The following is a 16,921-nucleotide window of genomic DNA, read 5'->3' as shown; positions in this document are numbered from 1 at the left end:
AAGATTGAAGATGCCGCTTGATAGAAGACTTCAGCCGGATCATGGACCTCTTCAGCTCCCGCTTGGATGAAGACTTCAGCCGGATCATGGACATCTTCAGCCCCACGCTTGGGCTTGGATCAAGACATCGGAGCCAGGACGGATCAGTGTGATACCCGGTGAGGTGAAGATAAGGTAGGAAGATCTTCAGGGGCTTAGTGTTAGGTTTATTTAAGGGGGGTTTGGGTTAGATTAGGGGTATGTGGGTGGTGGGTTGTAATGTTGGGGGGGGGTATTGTATGTGTTTTTTTTACAGGCAAAAGAGCTGAATTCTTTGGGGCCTTCCCCCGCAAAGGACCCTGTTCAGGGCTGGTAAGGTAAAAGAGCTTTGAACTTTTTTAATTTAGAATAGGGTAGGGCATTTTTTTATTTTGGGGGTCTTTGTTATTTTATTAGGGGGCTTAGAGTAGGTGTAATTAGTTTAAAATTGTTGTAATATTTTTCTAATGTTTGTAAATATTTTTTTATTTTTTGTAACTTAGTTCTTTTTTATTTTTTGTACTTTAGTTAGTTTATTTCATTGTATTTATTTGTAGATATTGTATTTAATTAATTTATTGATAGTGTAGTGTTAGGTTTAATTGTAGATAATTGTAGGTATTTCTCCAACATTGGTGTGTCCGGTCCACGGCGTCATCCATAACTTGTGGGAATATTCTCTTCCCCAACAGGAAATGGCAAAGAGCACAGCAAAAGCTGTCCATATAGTCCCTCCTAGGCTCCGCCCACCCCAGTCATTCTCTTTGCCGCTGAACAAGCAGCATCTCCACGGAGATGGTGAAGAGTATGTGGTGTTTAGTTGTAGTTTTTTATTCTACTATCAAGAGTTTGTTATTTTAAAATAATGCTGGTATGTACTATTTACTCTGAAACAGAAAAGGATGAAGAGTTCTGTTTGTGAGAGGAGTATGATTTTAGCAGCAGTAACTAAAATCGGTTTCTGTTCCCACATAGGACTGTTGAGATGAGATAACTTCAGTTGGGGGGAACAGTTGGCAGACTTTTCTGCTTAAGGTATGACTAGCCATATTTCTAACAAGACTGTGTAATGCTGGAAGGCTGTCATTTCCCCTCATGGGGACCGGTAAGCCATTTTCTTAGTCTCAAACAGAATAAAGGGCTTAATATGGGCTATAAAACTGGTAGACACTTTTATGGGCTAGATCGATTGCTTTATTTGGGCATTTTATACAGCTTGATGTTGAAATTCACACTTTATAACTTTGGGGAACGTTTTTTTACGTCAGGCACTGTTTTAGACACCTTCCCAGTCAGGAAGGGCCTTCTCTGTAGTAGGCAGAGCCTCATTTTCGCGCCATTACTGCGCAGTTACTTTTGAGAGCAGGACATGCAGCTGCATGTGTGTGGGTCTGGAAGTAGTTGAAAAGGTTCCTAGAAGGCTTCATTTGGTATCGTATACCCCCCTGGGTTTGGTAAAGTCGCAGCAAAGGCTGTAGCTGGGACTGTAGAGGGGTTAAAACTGTAAATTTGGGGTGCAATGCTTTGAATGCTTTAAGACACTGTGGTGAAAATTTGGTTAAATTTGAACAATTCCTTCATAGTTTTTCACATATTCAGTAAAAAAGTGTGCCCTGTTTAAAATTTAAAGAGACAGTAACGGTTTTGACAAGTTTAAGCCTGTTTAACATGTCTGTGCCTTCAGATAAACTATGTTCTGTATGTATGGAAGCCAATGTGTCTCCCCCTTCAAAATTGTGTGATAATTGTGCCATAGCGTCCAAACAAACTAAGGACAGTACTGCCACAGATAGTAAAGTTGCCCAAGATGATTCATCAGATGAAGGGAGTAGACATAGTTCTACATCATCTCCTTCTGTGTCTACACCAGTTTTGCCCACGCAGGAGACCCCTAGTACTTCTAGCGCGCCAATGCTTGTTACTATGCAACAATTGCCGGCAGTAATGGATAACTCTATAGCAAATATTTTATCCAAAATGCCGGCATTTCAGAGAAAGCGCGATTGCTCTGTTTTAAACACTGTAGAGCAGGAGGGCGCTGATGATAATTGCTCTGTCATACCCTCACACCAATATGATGTGGCCATGAGGGAGGTTTTGTCAGATGGGGAAATTTCTGATTCAGGTAAAATTTCTCAACAGGCAGAACCTGATGTTGTGACATTTAAATTTAAATTAGAACATCTCCGCGCACTGCTTAAGGAGGTGCTATCTACTCTGGATGATTGTGACAACCTGGTCATTCCAGAAAAATTGTGCAAGATGGACAAGTTCCTAGAGGTTCCGGTGCACCCCGACGCTTTTCCTATACCCAAGCGGGTGGCGGACATAGTGAATAAGGAGTGGGAGAAGCCCGGCATACCTTTTGTCCCCCCTCCTATATTTAAAAAATGATTTCCTATGGTCGACCCCAGAAAGGACTTATGGCAGACAGTCCCTAAGGTCGAGGGGGCAGTTTCTACATTAGCCAAGCGCACTACTATTCCTATCGAGGATAATTGTGCTTTCAAAGATCCTATGGATAAAAAATTGGAGGGTTTGCTTAAAAAGATTTTTGTACAGCAAGGTTACCTCCTGCAACCTATTTCGTGCATTATTCCTGTCACTACAGCAGCGTGGTTCTGGTTCGAGGAACTAGAAAAGTCGCTCAGTAGAGAGACTCCGTATGAGGAGGTTATGGACAGAATTCACGCACTTAAGTTAGCTAATTCCTTTATTTTAGATGCCGCTTTGCAGTTAGCTAGATTAGCGGCGAAAAATTCAGGGTTTGCAATTGTGGCGCGCAGAGCACTCTGGCTAAAGTCTTGTTCAGCGGATGTATCTTCCAAGACAAAATTGCTTAATATCCCTTTCAAGGGTAAAACCCTTTTTGGGCCAGAATTGAAAGAGATTATCTCAGACATCACTGGGGGTAAGGGCCACGCCCTCCCACAAGATAGGCCTTTCAAGGCCAAGAATAAGTCTAATTTTCGTTCCTTTCGCAATTTCAGGAACGGACCGGCCTCCAACTCTGCAGCCTCTAGACAAGAGGGTAATGCTTCGCAAACCAAACCAGCTTGGAAACCCATGCAAGGCTGGAACAAGGGTAAGCAGGCCAAGAAGCCTGCTGCTGCTACCAAAACAGCATGAAGGAGTAGCCCCCGATCCGGGACCGGATCTAGTAGGGGGCAGACTCTCTCTCTTCGCTCAGGCTTGGGCAAGAGATGTTCAGGATCCCTGGGCACTAGAAATAGTTTCTCAGGGTTATCTTCTGGAATTCAAGGAACTACCCCCAAGGGGAAGGTTCCACATGTCTCTCTTATCTTCAAACCAAATAAAGAGACAGGCATTCTTACATTGTGTAGAAGACCTGTTAAAAATGGGAGTGATACACCCAGTTCCAACTGTGGAACAAGGAATGGGGTTTTACTCAAATCTGTTTGTAGTTCCCAAAAAAGAGGGAACTTTCAGACCAATTCTGGATTTAAAGATTCTAAACAAATTTCTCAGAGTGCCATCGTTCAAAATGGAAACTATTCGAACGATTTTACCTACAATCCAGGAGGGTCAATTTATGACTACCGTGGATCTAAAGGATGCGTATCTACATATTCCTATCCACAAAGATCATCATCAGTTCCTAAGGTTCGCCTTTCTGGACAAACATTACCAGTTTGTGGCTCTCCCATTCGGGTTAGCCACTGCTCCAAGGATTTTCACAAAGGTACTCGGGTCCCTTCTAGCGGTTCTAAGACCAAGGGGCATTGCAGTGGCACCTTACTTGGACGACATTCTGATACAAGTGTCTCTTTCAAAGGCAAAGGCTCACACAGACATCGTTCTGGCCCTTCTCAGATCTCACGGGTGGAAGGTGAACATAGAAAAAAGTTCCCTGTCTCCGTCGACAAGAGTTCCTTTCTTGGGGACAATAATAGATTCTTTAGAAATGAAGATTTTCCTGACAGATGTCAGAAAGTCAAAACTTCTGAACGCTTGTCAAGTTCTTCACTCTGTTCCACGACCTTCCATAGCTCAGTGCATGGAAGTAGTAGGGTTGATGGTTGCAGCAATGGACATAGTTCCTTTTGCGCGAATTCATCTAAGACCATTACAACTGTGCATGCTGAAACAGTGGAATGGGGACTATACAGACTTGTCTCCAGTGATTCAAGTAGATCAGAAGACCAGAGACTCACTCCGTTGGTGGCTAACCCAGGATCACCTGTCCCAGGGAATGAGCTTCCGCAGACCAGAATGGGTCATCGTCACGACCGACGCCAGTCTAGTGGGCTGGGGCGCGGTCTGGGACTCCCTGAAAGCTCAGGGTCTATGGTCTCGGGAAGAGTCTCTTCTCCCGATAAACATTCTATAACTGAGAGCGATATTCAATACTCTCAGGGCTTGGCCTCAACTAGCAAAGGCCAGATTCATAAGATTCCAATCAGACAACATGAGGACTGTTGCTTACATCAACCATCAGGGGGGAACAAGGAGTTCCCTGGCGATGAGAGAAGTGACCAAAATCATAAAATGGGCGGAGGATCACTCCTGCCACCTATCTGCGATCCACATCCCAGGAGTGGAAAACTGGGAGGCGGATTATCTGAGTCGTCAGACATTCCATCCGGGGGAGTGGGAACTCCACCCGGAGATATTTGCCCAGTTGACTCAATTATGGGGCATTCCAGACATGGATCTGATGGCGTCTCGTCAGAACTTCAAGGTTCCTTGCTACGGGTCCAGATCCAGGGATCCCAAGGCGACTCTAGTGGATGCATTAGTAGCGCCTTGGACCTTCAACCTAGCTTATGTGTTTCCACCGTTTCCTCTCATTCCCAGACTGGTAGCCAGGATCAAACAAGAGAGGCCCTCTGTGATTTTGATAGCTCCTGCGTGGCCACGCAGGACTTGGTATGCAGACCTGGTGAATATGTCATCGGCTCCACCATGGAAGCTACCTTTGAGACAGGATCTTCAAGTACAGGGTCCATTCGAACATCCAAATCTAGTTTCTCTCCAGCTGACGGCTTGGAAATTGAACGCTTGATTTTATCTAAGCGTGGGTTTTCGGATTCTGTGATAGATACTCTGGTACAAGCCAGAAAACCTGTAACTCGAAAAATTTACCATAAAATATGGAAAAGATATATCTGTTGGTGTGAATCCAAGGGATTCTCATGGAGTAAGATCAAAATTCCTAGGAGCCTTTCCTTTCTCCAAGAAGGTTTGGATAAGGGATTATCAGCGAGTTCTCTAAAGGGACAGATTTCTGCTTTATCTGTCTTGTTACACAAACGACTGGCAGCTGTGCCAGATGTTCAAGCTTTTGTTCAGGCTTTGGTCAGGATCAAGCCTGTTTACAGACCTTTGACTCCTCCCTGGAGTCTGAATTTAGTTCTTTCAGTTCTTCAAGGGGTTCCGTTTGAACCTCTACATTCCATAGATATCAAGATGTTATCTTGGAAAGTTCTGTTTTTGGTTGCTATTTCTTTTGCTAGAAGAGTTTCTGAGTTATCTGCTCTGCAGTGTAATCCGCCCTATCTGGTGTTCCATTCAGATAAGGTTGTTTTGCGTACTAAACCTGGTTTCCTTCCTAAGGTTGTTTCCAACAAGAATATTAACCAGGAAATAGTTGTGCCTTCTTTGTGTCCGAATCCAGTTTCAAAGAAGGAACGTTTGTTACACAATTTAGATGTAGTTCGTGCTTTAAAGTTCTATTTAGAAGCAACAAAGGATTTCAGACAAACATCTTCTCTGTTTGTCGTTTATTCTGGCAAGAGGAGAGGTCAAAAAGCTACTGCTACCTCTCTTTCCTTTTGGCTGAAAAGCATCATCCGATTGGCTTACGAGACTGCCGGACGGCAGCCTCCCGAACGCATCACAGCTCACTCTACTAGGGCTGTGGCTTCCACATGGGCCTTCAAGAACGAGGCTTCTGTTGATCAGATATGTAAGGCAACGACTTGGTCTTCACTGCACACTTTTGCCAAATTCTACAAATTTGATACTTTTGCTTCTTCGGAGGCTATTTTTGGGAGAAAGGTTTTGCAAGCCGTGGTGCCTTCTGTTTAGGTAACCTGATTGGCTCCCTCCCTTCATCCGTGTCCTAAAGCTTTGGTATTGGTTCCCACAAGTTATGGATGACGCCATGGACCGGACACACCAATGTTGGAGAAAACAGAATTTATGCTTACCTGATAAATTACTTTCTCCAACGGTGTGTCCGGTCCACGGCCCGCCCTGGTTTTTTAATCAGGTTTGATGAATTTCTTTCTTTAACTACAGTCACCACGGCACCCTATGGTTTCTCCTGTTTTTCTCCTGTCCGTCGGTCGAATGACTGGGGTGGGCGGAGCCTAGGAGGGACTATATGGACAGCTTTTGCTGTGCTCTTTGCCATTTCCTGTTGGGGAAGAGAATATTCCCACAAGTTATGGATGACGCCGTGGACCGGACACACCGTTGGAGAAAGTAATTTATCAGGTAAGCATAAATTCTGTTTTTATTTAATTAATTTATTGATAGTGTAGTGTTAGGTTTAATTGTAACTTAGGTTAGGATTTATTTTACAGGTAATTTTGTAATTATTTTAACTATTTTAGCTATTAAATAGTTCTTAACTATTTAATAGCTATTGTACCTGGTTAAAATAAATACAAAGTTACCTGTAAAATAAATATAAATCCTAAAATAGCTACAATATAATTATAATTTATATTGTAGCTATATTAGGGTTTATTTTACAGGTAAGTATTTAGCTTTAAATAGGAATAATTTATTTAATAAGAGTTAATTTATTTTGTTAGATTTAAATTATATTTAACTTAGGGGGGTGTTAGTGTTAGGGTTAGACTTAGCTTTAGGGGTTAATCCATTTATTACAGTAGCGAGATTCGGTCGGCAGATTAGGGGTTAATAATTGAAGTTAGGTGTCGGCGATGTTAGGGAGGGCAGATTAGGGGTTAATACTATTTATTATAGGGTTATTGAGGCGGGAGTGAGGCGGATTAGGGGTTAATAACTTTATTATAGTAGCGGTGCGGTCCGCTCGGCAGATTAGGGGTTAATAAGTGTAGGCAGGTGGAGGCGACGTTGAGGGGGGCAGATTAGGGGTTAATAAATATAATATAGGGGTTGGCGGTGTTAGGGGCAGCAGATTAGGGGTACATATGGATAATGTAAGTAGCGGTGGTGTACGGAGCGGCAGATTAGGGGTTAAAAAAAATATGCAGGTGTCAGCGATAGCGGGAGCAGCAGATTAGGGGTTAATAAGTGTAAGGCTAGGGGTGTTTAGACTCGGGGTACATGTTAGGGTGTTAGGTGCAGACGTAGGAAGTGTTTCCCCATAGAAAACAATGGGGCTGCGTTAGGAGCTGAACGCGGCTTTTTTGCAGGTGTTAGGTTTTTTTTCAGCTCAAACAGCCCCATTGTTTTCTATGGGGGAATCGTGCACGAGCACGTTTTTGAAGCTGGCCGCGTCCGTAAGCACCGCTGGTATCGAGAGTTGAAGTTGCGGTAAATATGCTATACGCTCCTTTTGTGGAGCCTAACGCAGCCATTCTGTGAACTCTAAATACCAGCGGTATTTAAAAGGTGCGGCCAGAAAAAAGCATGCGTAGCTAACGCACCCCTTTGGCCGCAGAACTCTAAATCTAGGCGTTAGAAAGTTGTTTAAAATGTTATGTTCGATCTAAATCATGAAAGAAAAAAATTGGGTTTTATGTCCCTTTAAGATATTAAAATTCACTTACTAAAAGACCAGAGAGTGCCTCCTTTTGTCCTTTATATTTAACCGTTGGCACCCTGGCAGATGAAGATTGAGGTGAGAGTGCTCTCTTCTGAACTATATATATATATATATATATATATATATACTAGTCCTAAAGCCCGTTCACACGGGCCATTTTTTGCAGGGTACAGCGATCCCACCCCTTGCGCTCTCTCCCTCCCCCTCTCTTTTGCGCTTTCTCTCCCCCTCTCTTTTGAGCTCTCTCTCTCCCCCCTCTCTTTTGAGCTCTCTCTCCCCCCCTCTCTTTTGCGTTCTCTCTCCCCCCTCTTTTGCGCTCTCTCTCCCCCTCTTTTGCGCTCTCTCTCCCCCTCTTTTGTTCTCTCTCCCCCTCTCTTTTGCGCTTTCTCTCCCCCTCTCTTTTGAGCTCTCTCTCTCCCCCCTCTCTTTTGCGCTCTCTCTCCCCCCTCTTTTGCGCTCTCTCTCTCCCCCCCTCTTTTGCGCTCTCTCTCCCCCCTCTTTTGCGCTCTCTCTCCCCCTCTCTTTTGCGCTCTCTCCCCCTCTCTTTTGTGCTCTCTCTCTCACCCCTCTCATTTGCGCTCTCTCTCTCCCCCTCTCTTTTGCGCTCTCTCACCCCTTCTCTTTTGCGCTCTCTCTCCCCTCTCTTTTGTGCTCTCTCTCACCCCTCTCTTTTGCGTTCTCTCTCCCCCTCTCTTTTGCACTCTCTCTCTCCACTCTCTCTCTCCCCCCCTCTCTCCCCCCTCTCTCTCTCTCTCCCCCCCCCCTCTCTCTCTCTCCCTCTCTCTCCCCCTCTCTCTCTCCCCTCTATCTCTCTCTCTCCCCTCTCTCTCTCCCCTCTCTCTCCCTCTCTCTCTCCCCTCTATCTCTCCCCTCTATCTCTCTCTCTTCTCTCTCTCTCCTCTCTCTCCCCCCTCTCTCTCTCCCCCTCTCTCTGGTGAAAGATGCCCTCTCTCCACTTTGTAAGTACATTTTTAAGCTTTGATGCATTATTTTTAAAAGATTTAAAAGATTGGTTTAAGAGGTATATGCGTATATTGTGAATATGATTCTAATTGAATCCTATTCAAGTGGGGGAGTGTTGGTATATATATATATATATATATATGCATATAACATATAATTTAGACCTATTTTTTATATAAAATATGTGTGTCTATGTATATGTGTAACAAAGGCCTACATTCAAAGAAAGGATATGATTATTGACACAGGTAAGGCTGTAAAACAAGTGGGAAGTTATAAAACTAAGGTACGATAGGATTAAGATGTAATTACAAACTCACAATCTAAAAGCATGGATCCATGCACAATCTTAGAAACACTGTAAAATAATTAAATACAATGAAAAAATATATAAAATGAAATCACAAAGGATTCCCCAAATTGGTGCCTAGGGGAGTGGATCATTAGTTCCGCTAACCTTGGTATCCTAGGACATCTTGTGAATCTTGTGAAATCTTGTGAATACTTGAATATCTTTAACCGGATTACTAATAGGACTGAACTCCTTATATAAATCGCGACAAAAATATATGATATAGAATAAATGCCAAATATGTGAAATAAAAACCAAAAACTGGATTCAAATAAACTGAATACAAATAAACACGACAATAATAAAACTGTGACCAAAGTGTTAAAGATGATCAAAGTGTCAAATAATAATCAAATAAATTAAACACAGTAAATTCAGCAATGTACGCTGAGAAAAATAGATAATAAATAAATGTGAATCCAATGTGGTAATAATAAAAATTTAGTGATGATGGGGGGGGCGGAGCCAACAGCCGCCTGAGGAGACGCACACATTTGGAGCTCCGGGCCAAATTTTAATATATAAGTGTTTATTAAACCTCATATTTTACTCTGAAGTGCTGCAAGGAAACTATTGAAGTGTTCACACAGTCAGTGGGCACTAAAAAGCTAGTGCTTTTGTGGGGCTCATACAGACTTTGCTGAATAGCAACGGACAACCGGACGCAGGCCCACCATCTTATGCAGAAGGAGAGCTGAACCGCATAGATCCGAAGGGCCGAGGACCTGTTCCAGAGCTGGTTTTGGCCAGTCACATTGACAACAGAAACAGCGGTATACACAGGAGGTTGCTGTGTGACCAGGAGGGTAGTGAATGGATGCAAGAGCTCCGGTGTTGGATCAGTGAGTAAAACTAGACTAACACAGAGTGCACTTAAAATTTGGGCTTCACATATGAATTTACATACTGGTCAGGGACCATATCGTACTGCAGTCACTCCATTGACATACTGGCAACATCACAAGACACAGAACTCTTCTGGCGCGAGACGCCATTTTCATACCTCCGGTTGTGACCTTGATCAGGCCGGAGACCATGCGGCCTATAGATTTGAAAAAACAAGAAGGCTCCTGACAAGGTGTTGGCCGTTAACAGTTTTCCGGAAGAGCTTTTAAACATCTAGTGAGTCAGAATTGCTCTGATAGACCAATCCCTGGCAGTCTTTAACACACATCCCAATGACCAGAATATTTAGGTACGTCACTGAAGGATAGAGGTGCTCCCGGAGCCCAAGTGACATAGAATCTAAAGATATTATCCCAAAGAGTTCCTGTAACTCAACTACAAAAAGACTATCATGGTCAGGTAAAATTAATGTCCTCAAAATGAATATATATTTCAAGATTGTTATAAATATTCTAATCGTTATCAATTCCACTACCGACAAAATATATTTCAAATATACAGAAGGCCTTTAGCAATTTTGTATGGAATAGAAAACCACCTAGAATCAACACCAATATCATGCAAAAACCTAAACTTCAGGGGGGTTAGGTATTCCTAATATCACACTATACAGAGAAGCAATTTTTTTTACAAAGAATAGTTGATTGGCATATACACTACAATCATAAAAGATGGGTTCAACTAGAACACTCAATATCAGACATTCCACACCTGGGAAGATTATGTTGGAGCATGGAGAAACTGAAACATAAGCTAGCAAATAGTTCCCCACTGACAATAGAAACATTCACGGTCTTGGATCACATCCTGTCCAAAAATACAATGATCTCATCAAAGCCATCCCCCCTCACTTCGCTCATCGAAAATGGCCAATTTATAATAGGATACCATACCACAATAAGCGCAGTAGATACAACTGTACGAGATCTCTCTATTCATATGATAACATCAAAAGAACGGATCCTTTCTCAGACAGATCTTTTTGATAAGGGATATACCTATTTTCATAATTGGTTCAATTATCATAGAGTACACTGGTTTATCTCACAACATTAACAAAGTAGAAACATGGTCAGACCTCTAACAAACTTCGAATCTCTATGTATTCGCACAACGTCAATTACCCATACCCTATCATTGATATATAAACTATTAACCAAAAATCCACCTGGCTATATACCACCATATCTCGAGAACTGGGAAGATGATCTAGGAATAATCATCCTCCCTCAAACAAGCGCAACAATCTTCCAGAACATAACAAAAACATCAATATCACTGTCTGTGGTGGAAATCAACTTAAAAATTCTACATCGGTGGTACCTTACCCCTAAGAAACTTCACCGCCTATTCCACCACAGATCAGACCAGTGTTGGAGATGTGGCCATAGAGGCAACAGCATGGCTCAAATGTGGTGGTGGTGTAACTCAATCCAAACCTTTTGGAGACTAATTATAACAGAAATAGAATCAATTTTGGACACCCAGTTTCCCTTAAAACTATTGATTTGGCTGTTATGCAAGACCCCTAAAATCAAATACAAACCCTATACAAAACTATTTTGTGTTATGACAAATAGTATAACATTTTTAATAGCAAGGAACTGGAAATGCAAAACAGCCCCAACCCTAGAAATGTGGTCTCGTAGAGTCTCAGAGTTTCTAGAATTAGAGGAATACTACTATTTGACAAATGACAAGATGGATGTGTACGCAGAAATGCTAAACACATGGGAATATTACTTCAAACCTAACCCTCATAGTCAGGAAGCCGCAACATGCTAATGCTTCCAAACACTTAGTACTCAACCAGATAGAGCCACTGTAGTCTGAGTAAACCCTTGTATACCAAAGCCATGGCTGCGTAGCACGTATATAGATGCCACAACTTTCACTAACTACAGTTATAGTAAAACACAACGACAAAGGAAAGTCGCCAACTTTTGAGCACACGAGCAGCTCCTCTTTCCTTCTTTCCTCTCTCTTTCTCTTATATACTTCTTTCCCCCTTCCTTTCTTCCCACCCTCATATCAAATCTTATATTTACTTTATGGAAAAAAGGGGAAGGCATTTCTGTTTCTACTATGTATAATCTTATATTATTATGTAAAATATTACTGACATTGTTACTTTGTTTTGAGGGAGCTGCGTCTCCCATATTGTATCACGAAAACTTTTTCAATAAAGTCAGTTTAAAAAAATAAATGAAAAATAAAATAAACAAAAGAATATTTTTTTACAGAAATACTCTTCATGGGCTATCAGGGGCGGACTGAGACCAATCAAGGCCCCGGGCAAAAATTAGGGAAGGGCCTCCACTGTCTCACACTGACCCAAATGTATTCAAATTTATGAAAATGAATATGGTAGTCTCCTTGCCCTGTCCCCCCCAGGCCCCAACCTCCAGGGCCAGGACCCCCAATGTCAAGGGCCAGAGACAGACCACACCCTCCATAGCCTTCCCAGCAACAGACCCCCAACAGGGCCCCCCACATCAAGGGTCAGGGCACCCGCTAAAACCACACTTAACTGCTTAGTTACTGATAGCACACGAGGAGCCACGGAGATGCCATTTGTGGGCCCGCAGCATGTTATTTGCCCAGCTGATTAGTCCGCCCCTGTGGGCTATATAAATGGATCATTTACAAAACATTTTTGCAAAGTGTACAATGCCCCTTTAATTTGCAGCCAACTGCTACCTAAAGGAGAATGTATCTATTCATGTGCAGTTTCAGCCCTGCCCATTTATTATCTATCCTGCCTTTCTATTTTGTAATAGTATAATAGAATGCAGATTTAGATGTCTATAAATTTCAACTGGAGATATAGGGGTCGATTTATGAAGCAGCGGATGCTGTTTCTGACCCACTCCACTTCAGTTCCGCCTGAAGCAAAAGTTAAGAAGCAGCCGTCCTAAGACCGCTGCTCCTTAACTCGTCCGCCACCTCTGAGGTGGCGGACAGCAATTAGCCCAATTGAATACGATTGGGTTGATTGATACCGATTGGCCGCGAATCTGCAGGGGGCGGTATTGCTGGTGCAATGATAAATGCCGTCAGCTTATGCTGTCGGCATTTATCGATGTGCGGCGGAGATGATTCGCTATAGCGGATCATGTCTGTCCGCACCATGATGAATTTACCCTAAATATTTATTAAAGTTATTTCCTTTGTATTTTGCCTTTGATTTATCTTATCAAATAGTTTTTCCAATACTTCTTGTTTTAAGAGGAAAAAAATATTAAGCAGGATTGGACTATATACATGACCGCATTATAACATTTATGTGCATTAGAATGCCTTGAAAAATATAAACTGAAACTTGTACCCAATCTGTTTAGAAAGAGGAAGTGCTATGTGTAAGATTGTCTGTATGACACTGTGTTTTGTGCTTGTGTGCATGTTTTTGAAGGCGTCTATATAGTCCTTCTCCAGAAAACAGCTTTTCAGAAAGGAAGCAGAAGTTATATAAAGTATTTGCTCTGTCACTGAACCAGTTACAGTTGCACAGCTATTGAATCTCATTTTGTTTAGGGGATTGTGGATATTGCCTTTTGTTAGCTGAAGCTCACATAGGTTACTGGCACTAAGATGTCCCTGGGATCGGCATACCAGCACAAACTGGCAGAAAAGCTTTTGATTTTGAATGATAGAGGCAAAGGAGTACTCATCCGTATCTATAACATCAAAAAGGTAAGTAAGGCCTGTTCTCTACTTAACCTCCACCCCTCAAACCACGTTTAGTGAACTGGTTTAAGTGTTAAAGCACCTAATGTGCAATCAGTATCCTTTACCAACACCATTTATATTTACATCACTCACATACACGATACATGCAGCATAAAATCATTCAAGTAACTCAGTAACTAATCACTTATTCCATGTTAGATCATGTTATTGCTATAAATTAAATTATATCCATCACTTTTTTTTTCTTCTATAATGCAAAGATCAGAATTTCTGTGCGATCAGTTTATTTACAGGCTGAATGTCACCAAATGTCATCAAATCTAAGAGAACTGCCTGTAACACTGCTTTGATCTCTACCACTTTGAGACATACACAAAATATAGTTTATTCTAAAATGTATGAAACACATTATTTCTGGGTTAGATTTCTCTATTTTATACATTCATACTGTACTGTCAATAAAAAAAATGTATTATTTAGAAAGAATGAAATACATTCCTGTCCCACTCTACTAATAATACCTTTTAGCTGCATGTGTGTAATATAAAATGGTGGCACAAAATAAAACCAAACAAGGCTAGCAAATAATCCCATAAACTCTTTAATTCTTATTCATTTTGATGTATTGTGTCATATAGAATCTGGGAGCAGGGATGTACAAGTACATACAGTTGTTCTCAAGACAACAGACAAATCTTTATCAGTTACAAATTATTTTAATATGTCACAATCTATGACACTTAATGGTATCTACAGCAACATCAGACATTTAATATAGAATTTGCAGTTACCCACTTGAATACAATGAAGAGGATTAGAATTAATGTAGTTCTGAAGAATGCATTAATCCTGCATCCCTGCATGACATGATGTGGAGTATGTTTAAGACTTTTGGAATAACTGTCATGCTAATTTGCACAATGTATATGAATCAACAGAGAGAATCATGGGAACTACACCTATATGTTTTTTTTTTGTAGCTTAAAGCGACATTAAATCCAAAATGTTTCTTTCATGATTCAGATACATCAAACATTTTTAAACAACTTTCCAATTTACTTCTATTATCTAATCTGCCTCATTCTCGTGGTAGCCTTTGTTGAAGGAGCAGCAATTCACTAATTGGAGCTAGCTGAAAGCCAATCGCAAGAGACATATATGTGCAGCCACAAATCAGCAGCTTCTGAGCCAAACTAGCTATACTTTTCAACAAAGTATAGAAAGAGAACAAAACAAATAATATAAATAAATTGGTATTTTAAAATCGCATGCTCTATCTAAATAATGAAAGAAAAAAATTGGATTTCATGTCCCTTTAAGCAAAAGTACCAACATGTTGCCTTATGGAATATGTTCTATACTTAGTCTTACAGTGTAGGAGACCAGTTCGAGAAGTACTATAGCTCATGCAATGCATATTTCATGCTCTCCAATAGAAAGACGCATTGAAAAACTGACCAATATATTTCCAATATCCTAATTGAATTATTCTTTTCTCTGATCCCTTTATCTTTCTTTTTTTAAATTTATGGGTGTTTCCTTGTTGCAGAAAGTTTCACTTCCTGTCGGTTGAATTATAATTGCTCAGAGGAAGTAAAAAACACTGTTTGGTTGAGATAGAATACAAACATGATACAAAAACTAAGCCTCTTGACAAGTGCTGCTACTATACTACTCACAAGTAAAGCAGGGTAAATATGCATCAAATCCAGTGTACAGACAAGTGCTGCTACTATACTACTCACAAGTAAAGCAGGGTGCATATGCATCACATCCAGTGTACAGACAAGTGCTGCTACTATACTACTCACAAGTAAAGCAGGGTGCATATGCATCACATCCAGTGTACAGACAAGTGCTGCTACTATACTACTCACAAGTAAAGCAGGGTGCATATGCATCAAATCCAGTGTACAGACAAGTGCTGCTACTATACTACTCACAAGTAAAGCAGGGTACATATGCATCAAATCCAGTGTACAGACAAGTGCTGCTGCTATACTACTCACAAGTAAAGCAGGGTGCATATGCATCAAATCCAGTGTACAGACAAGTGCTGCTACTATACTACTCACAAGTAAAGCAGGGTGCATATGCATCACATCCAGTGTACAGACAAGTGCTGCTACTATACTACTCACAAGTAAAGCAGGGTGCATATGCATCACATCCAGTGTACAGACAAGTGCTGCTGCTGTACTACTCACAAGTAAAGCAGGGTAAATATGCATCAAATCCAGTGTACAGACAAGTGCTGCTGCTGTACTACTCACAAGTAAAGCAGGGTGCATATGCATCAATTCCAGTGTACAGACAAGTGCTGCTACTATACTACTCACAAGTAATACAGGGTACATATGCATCAAATCCAGTGTACAGACAAGTGCTGCTGCTATACTACTCACAAGTAATACAGGGTACATATGCATCAAATCCAGTGTACAGACAAGTGCTGCTGCTATACTACTCACAAGTAATACAGGGTACATATGCATCAAATCCAGTGTACAGACAAGTGCTGCTGCTGTACTACTCACAAGTAAAGCAGGGTACATATGCATCAAATCCACTGTACAGACAAGTGCTGCTGCTATACTACTCACAAGTAAAGCAGGGTGCATATGCATCAAATCCAGTGTACAGACAAGTGCTGCTGCTATACTACTCACAAGTAAAGCAGGGTACATATGCATCAAATCCAGTGTACAGACAAGTGCTGCTGCTGTACTACTCACAAGTAATACAGGGTACATATGCATCAAATCCAGTGTACAGACAAGTGCTGCTGCTATACTACTCACAAGTAAAGCAGGGTAAATATGCATCAAATCCAGTGTACAGACAAGTGCTACTGATATACTACTCACAAGTAAAGCAGGGTACATATGTGAGCACAGCATCAAATCCAGTGTACAGACAAGTGCTGCTGCTATAATACTCACAAGTAAAGTAGGGTACATATGCATCAAATCCAGTGTACAGACAAGTGCTGCTGCTATACTACTCACAAGTAAAGCAGGGTATATATGCATCAAATCCAGTGTAGAGACAAGTGCTGCTGCTATACTACTCACAAGTAAAGCAGGGTAAATATGCATAAAATCCAGTGTACAGACAAGTGCTGCTGCTGTACTACTCACAAGTAAAGCAGGGTACATATGCATCAAATCCACTGTACAGACAAGTGCTGCTGCTATACTACTCACAAGTAAAGCAGGGTGCATATGCATCAAATCCAGTGTACAGACAAGTGCTGCTGCTATACT

At 41.4% G+C, this 16,921-nt stretch overlaps 1 protein-coding gene across 1 annotated transcript in view; it reads left to right on the top strand.

Annotated features, from left to right (window-relative positions):
* The first annotated feature begins 13,418 nt into the window (after positions 1 to 13,418).
* The window catches only part of NCKAP1L (NCK associated protein 1 like), a 605,812-nt gene continuing 602,309 nt past the window's right edge, over positions 13,419 to 16,921 (top strand). The window contains exon 1 of the mRNA XM_053708267.1: positions 13,419 to 13,658. Within this exon, the coding sequence (XP_053564242.1) occupies positions 13,557 to 13,658 (102 nt within the window). The 5' untranslated portion in view covers positions 13,419 to 13,556. The remainder of the gene's footprint in view (positions 13,659 to 16,921) is intronic.

Source organism: Bombina bombina, chromosome 3 (assembly GCF_027579735.1).
Source record: "Bombina bombina isolate aBomBom1 chromosome 3, aBomBom1.pri, whole genome shotgun sequence".
Lineage (NCBI taxonomy): Eukaryota > Metazoa > Chordata > Amphibia > Anura > Bombinatoridae > Bombina > Bombina bombina.
This window is presented reverse-complemented; position numbering and strand designations above follow the sequence as displayed.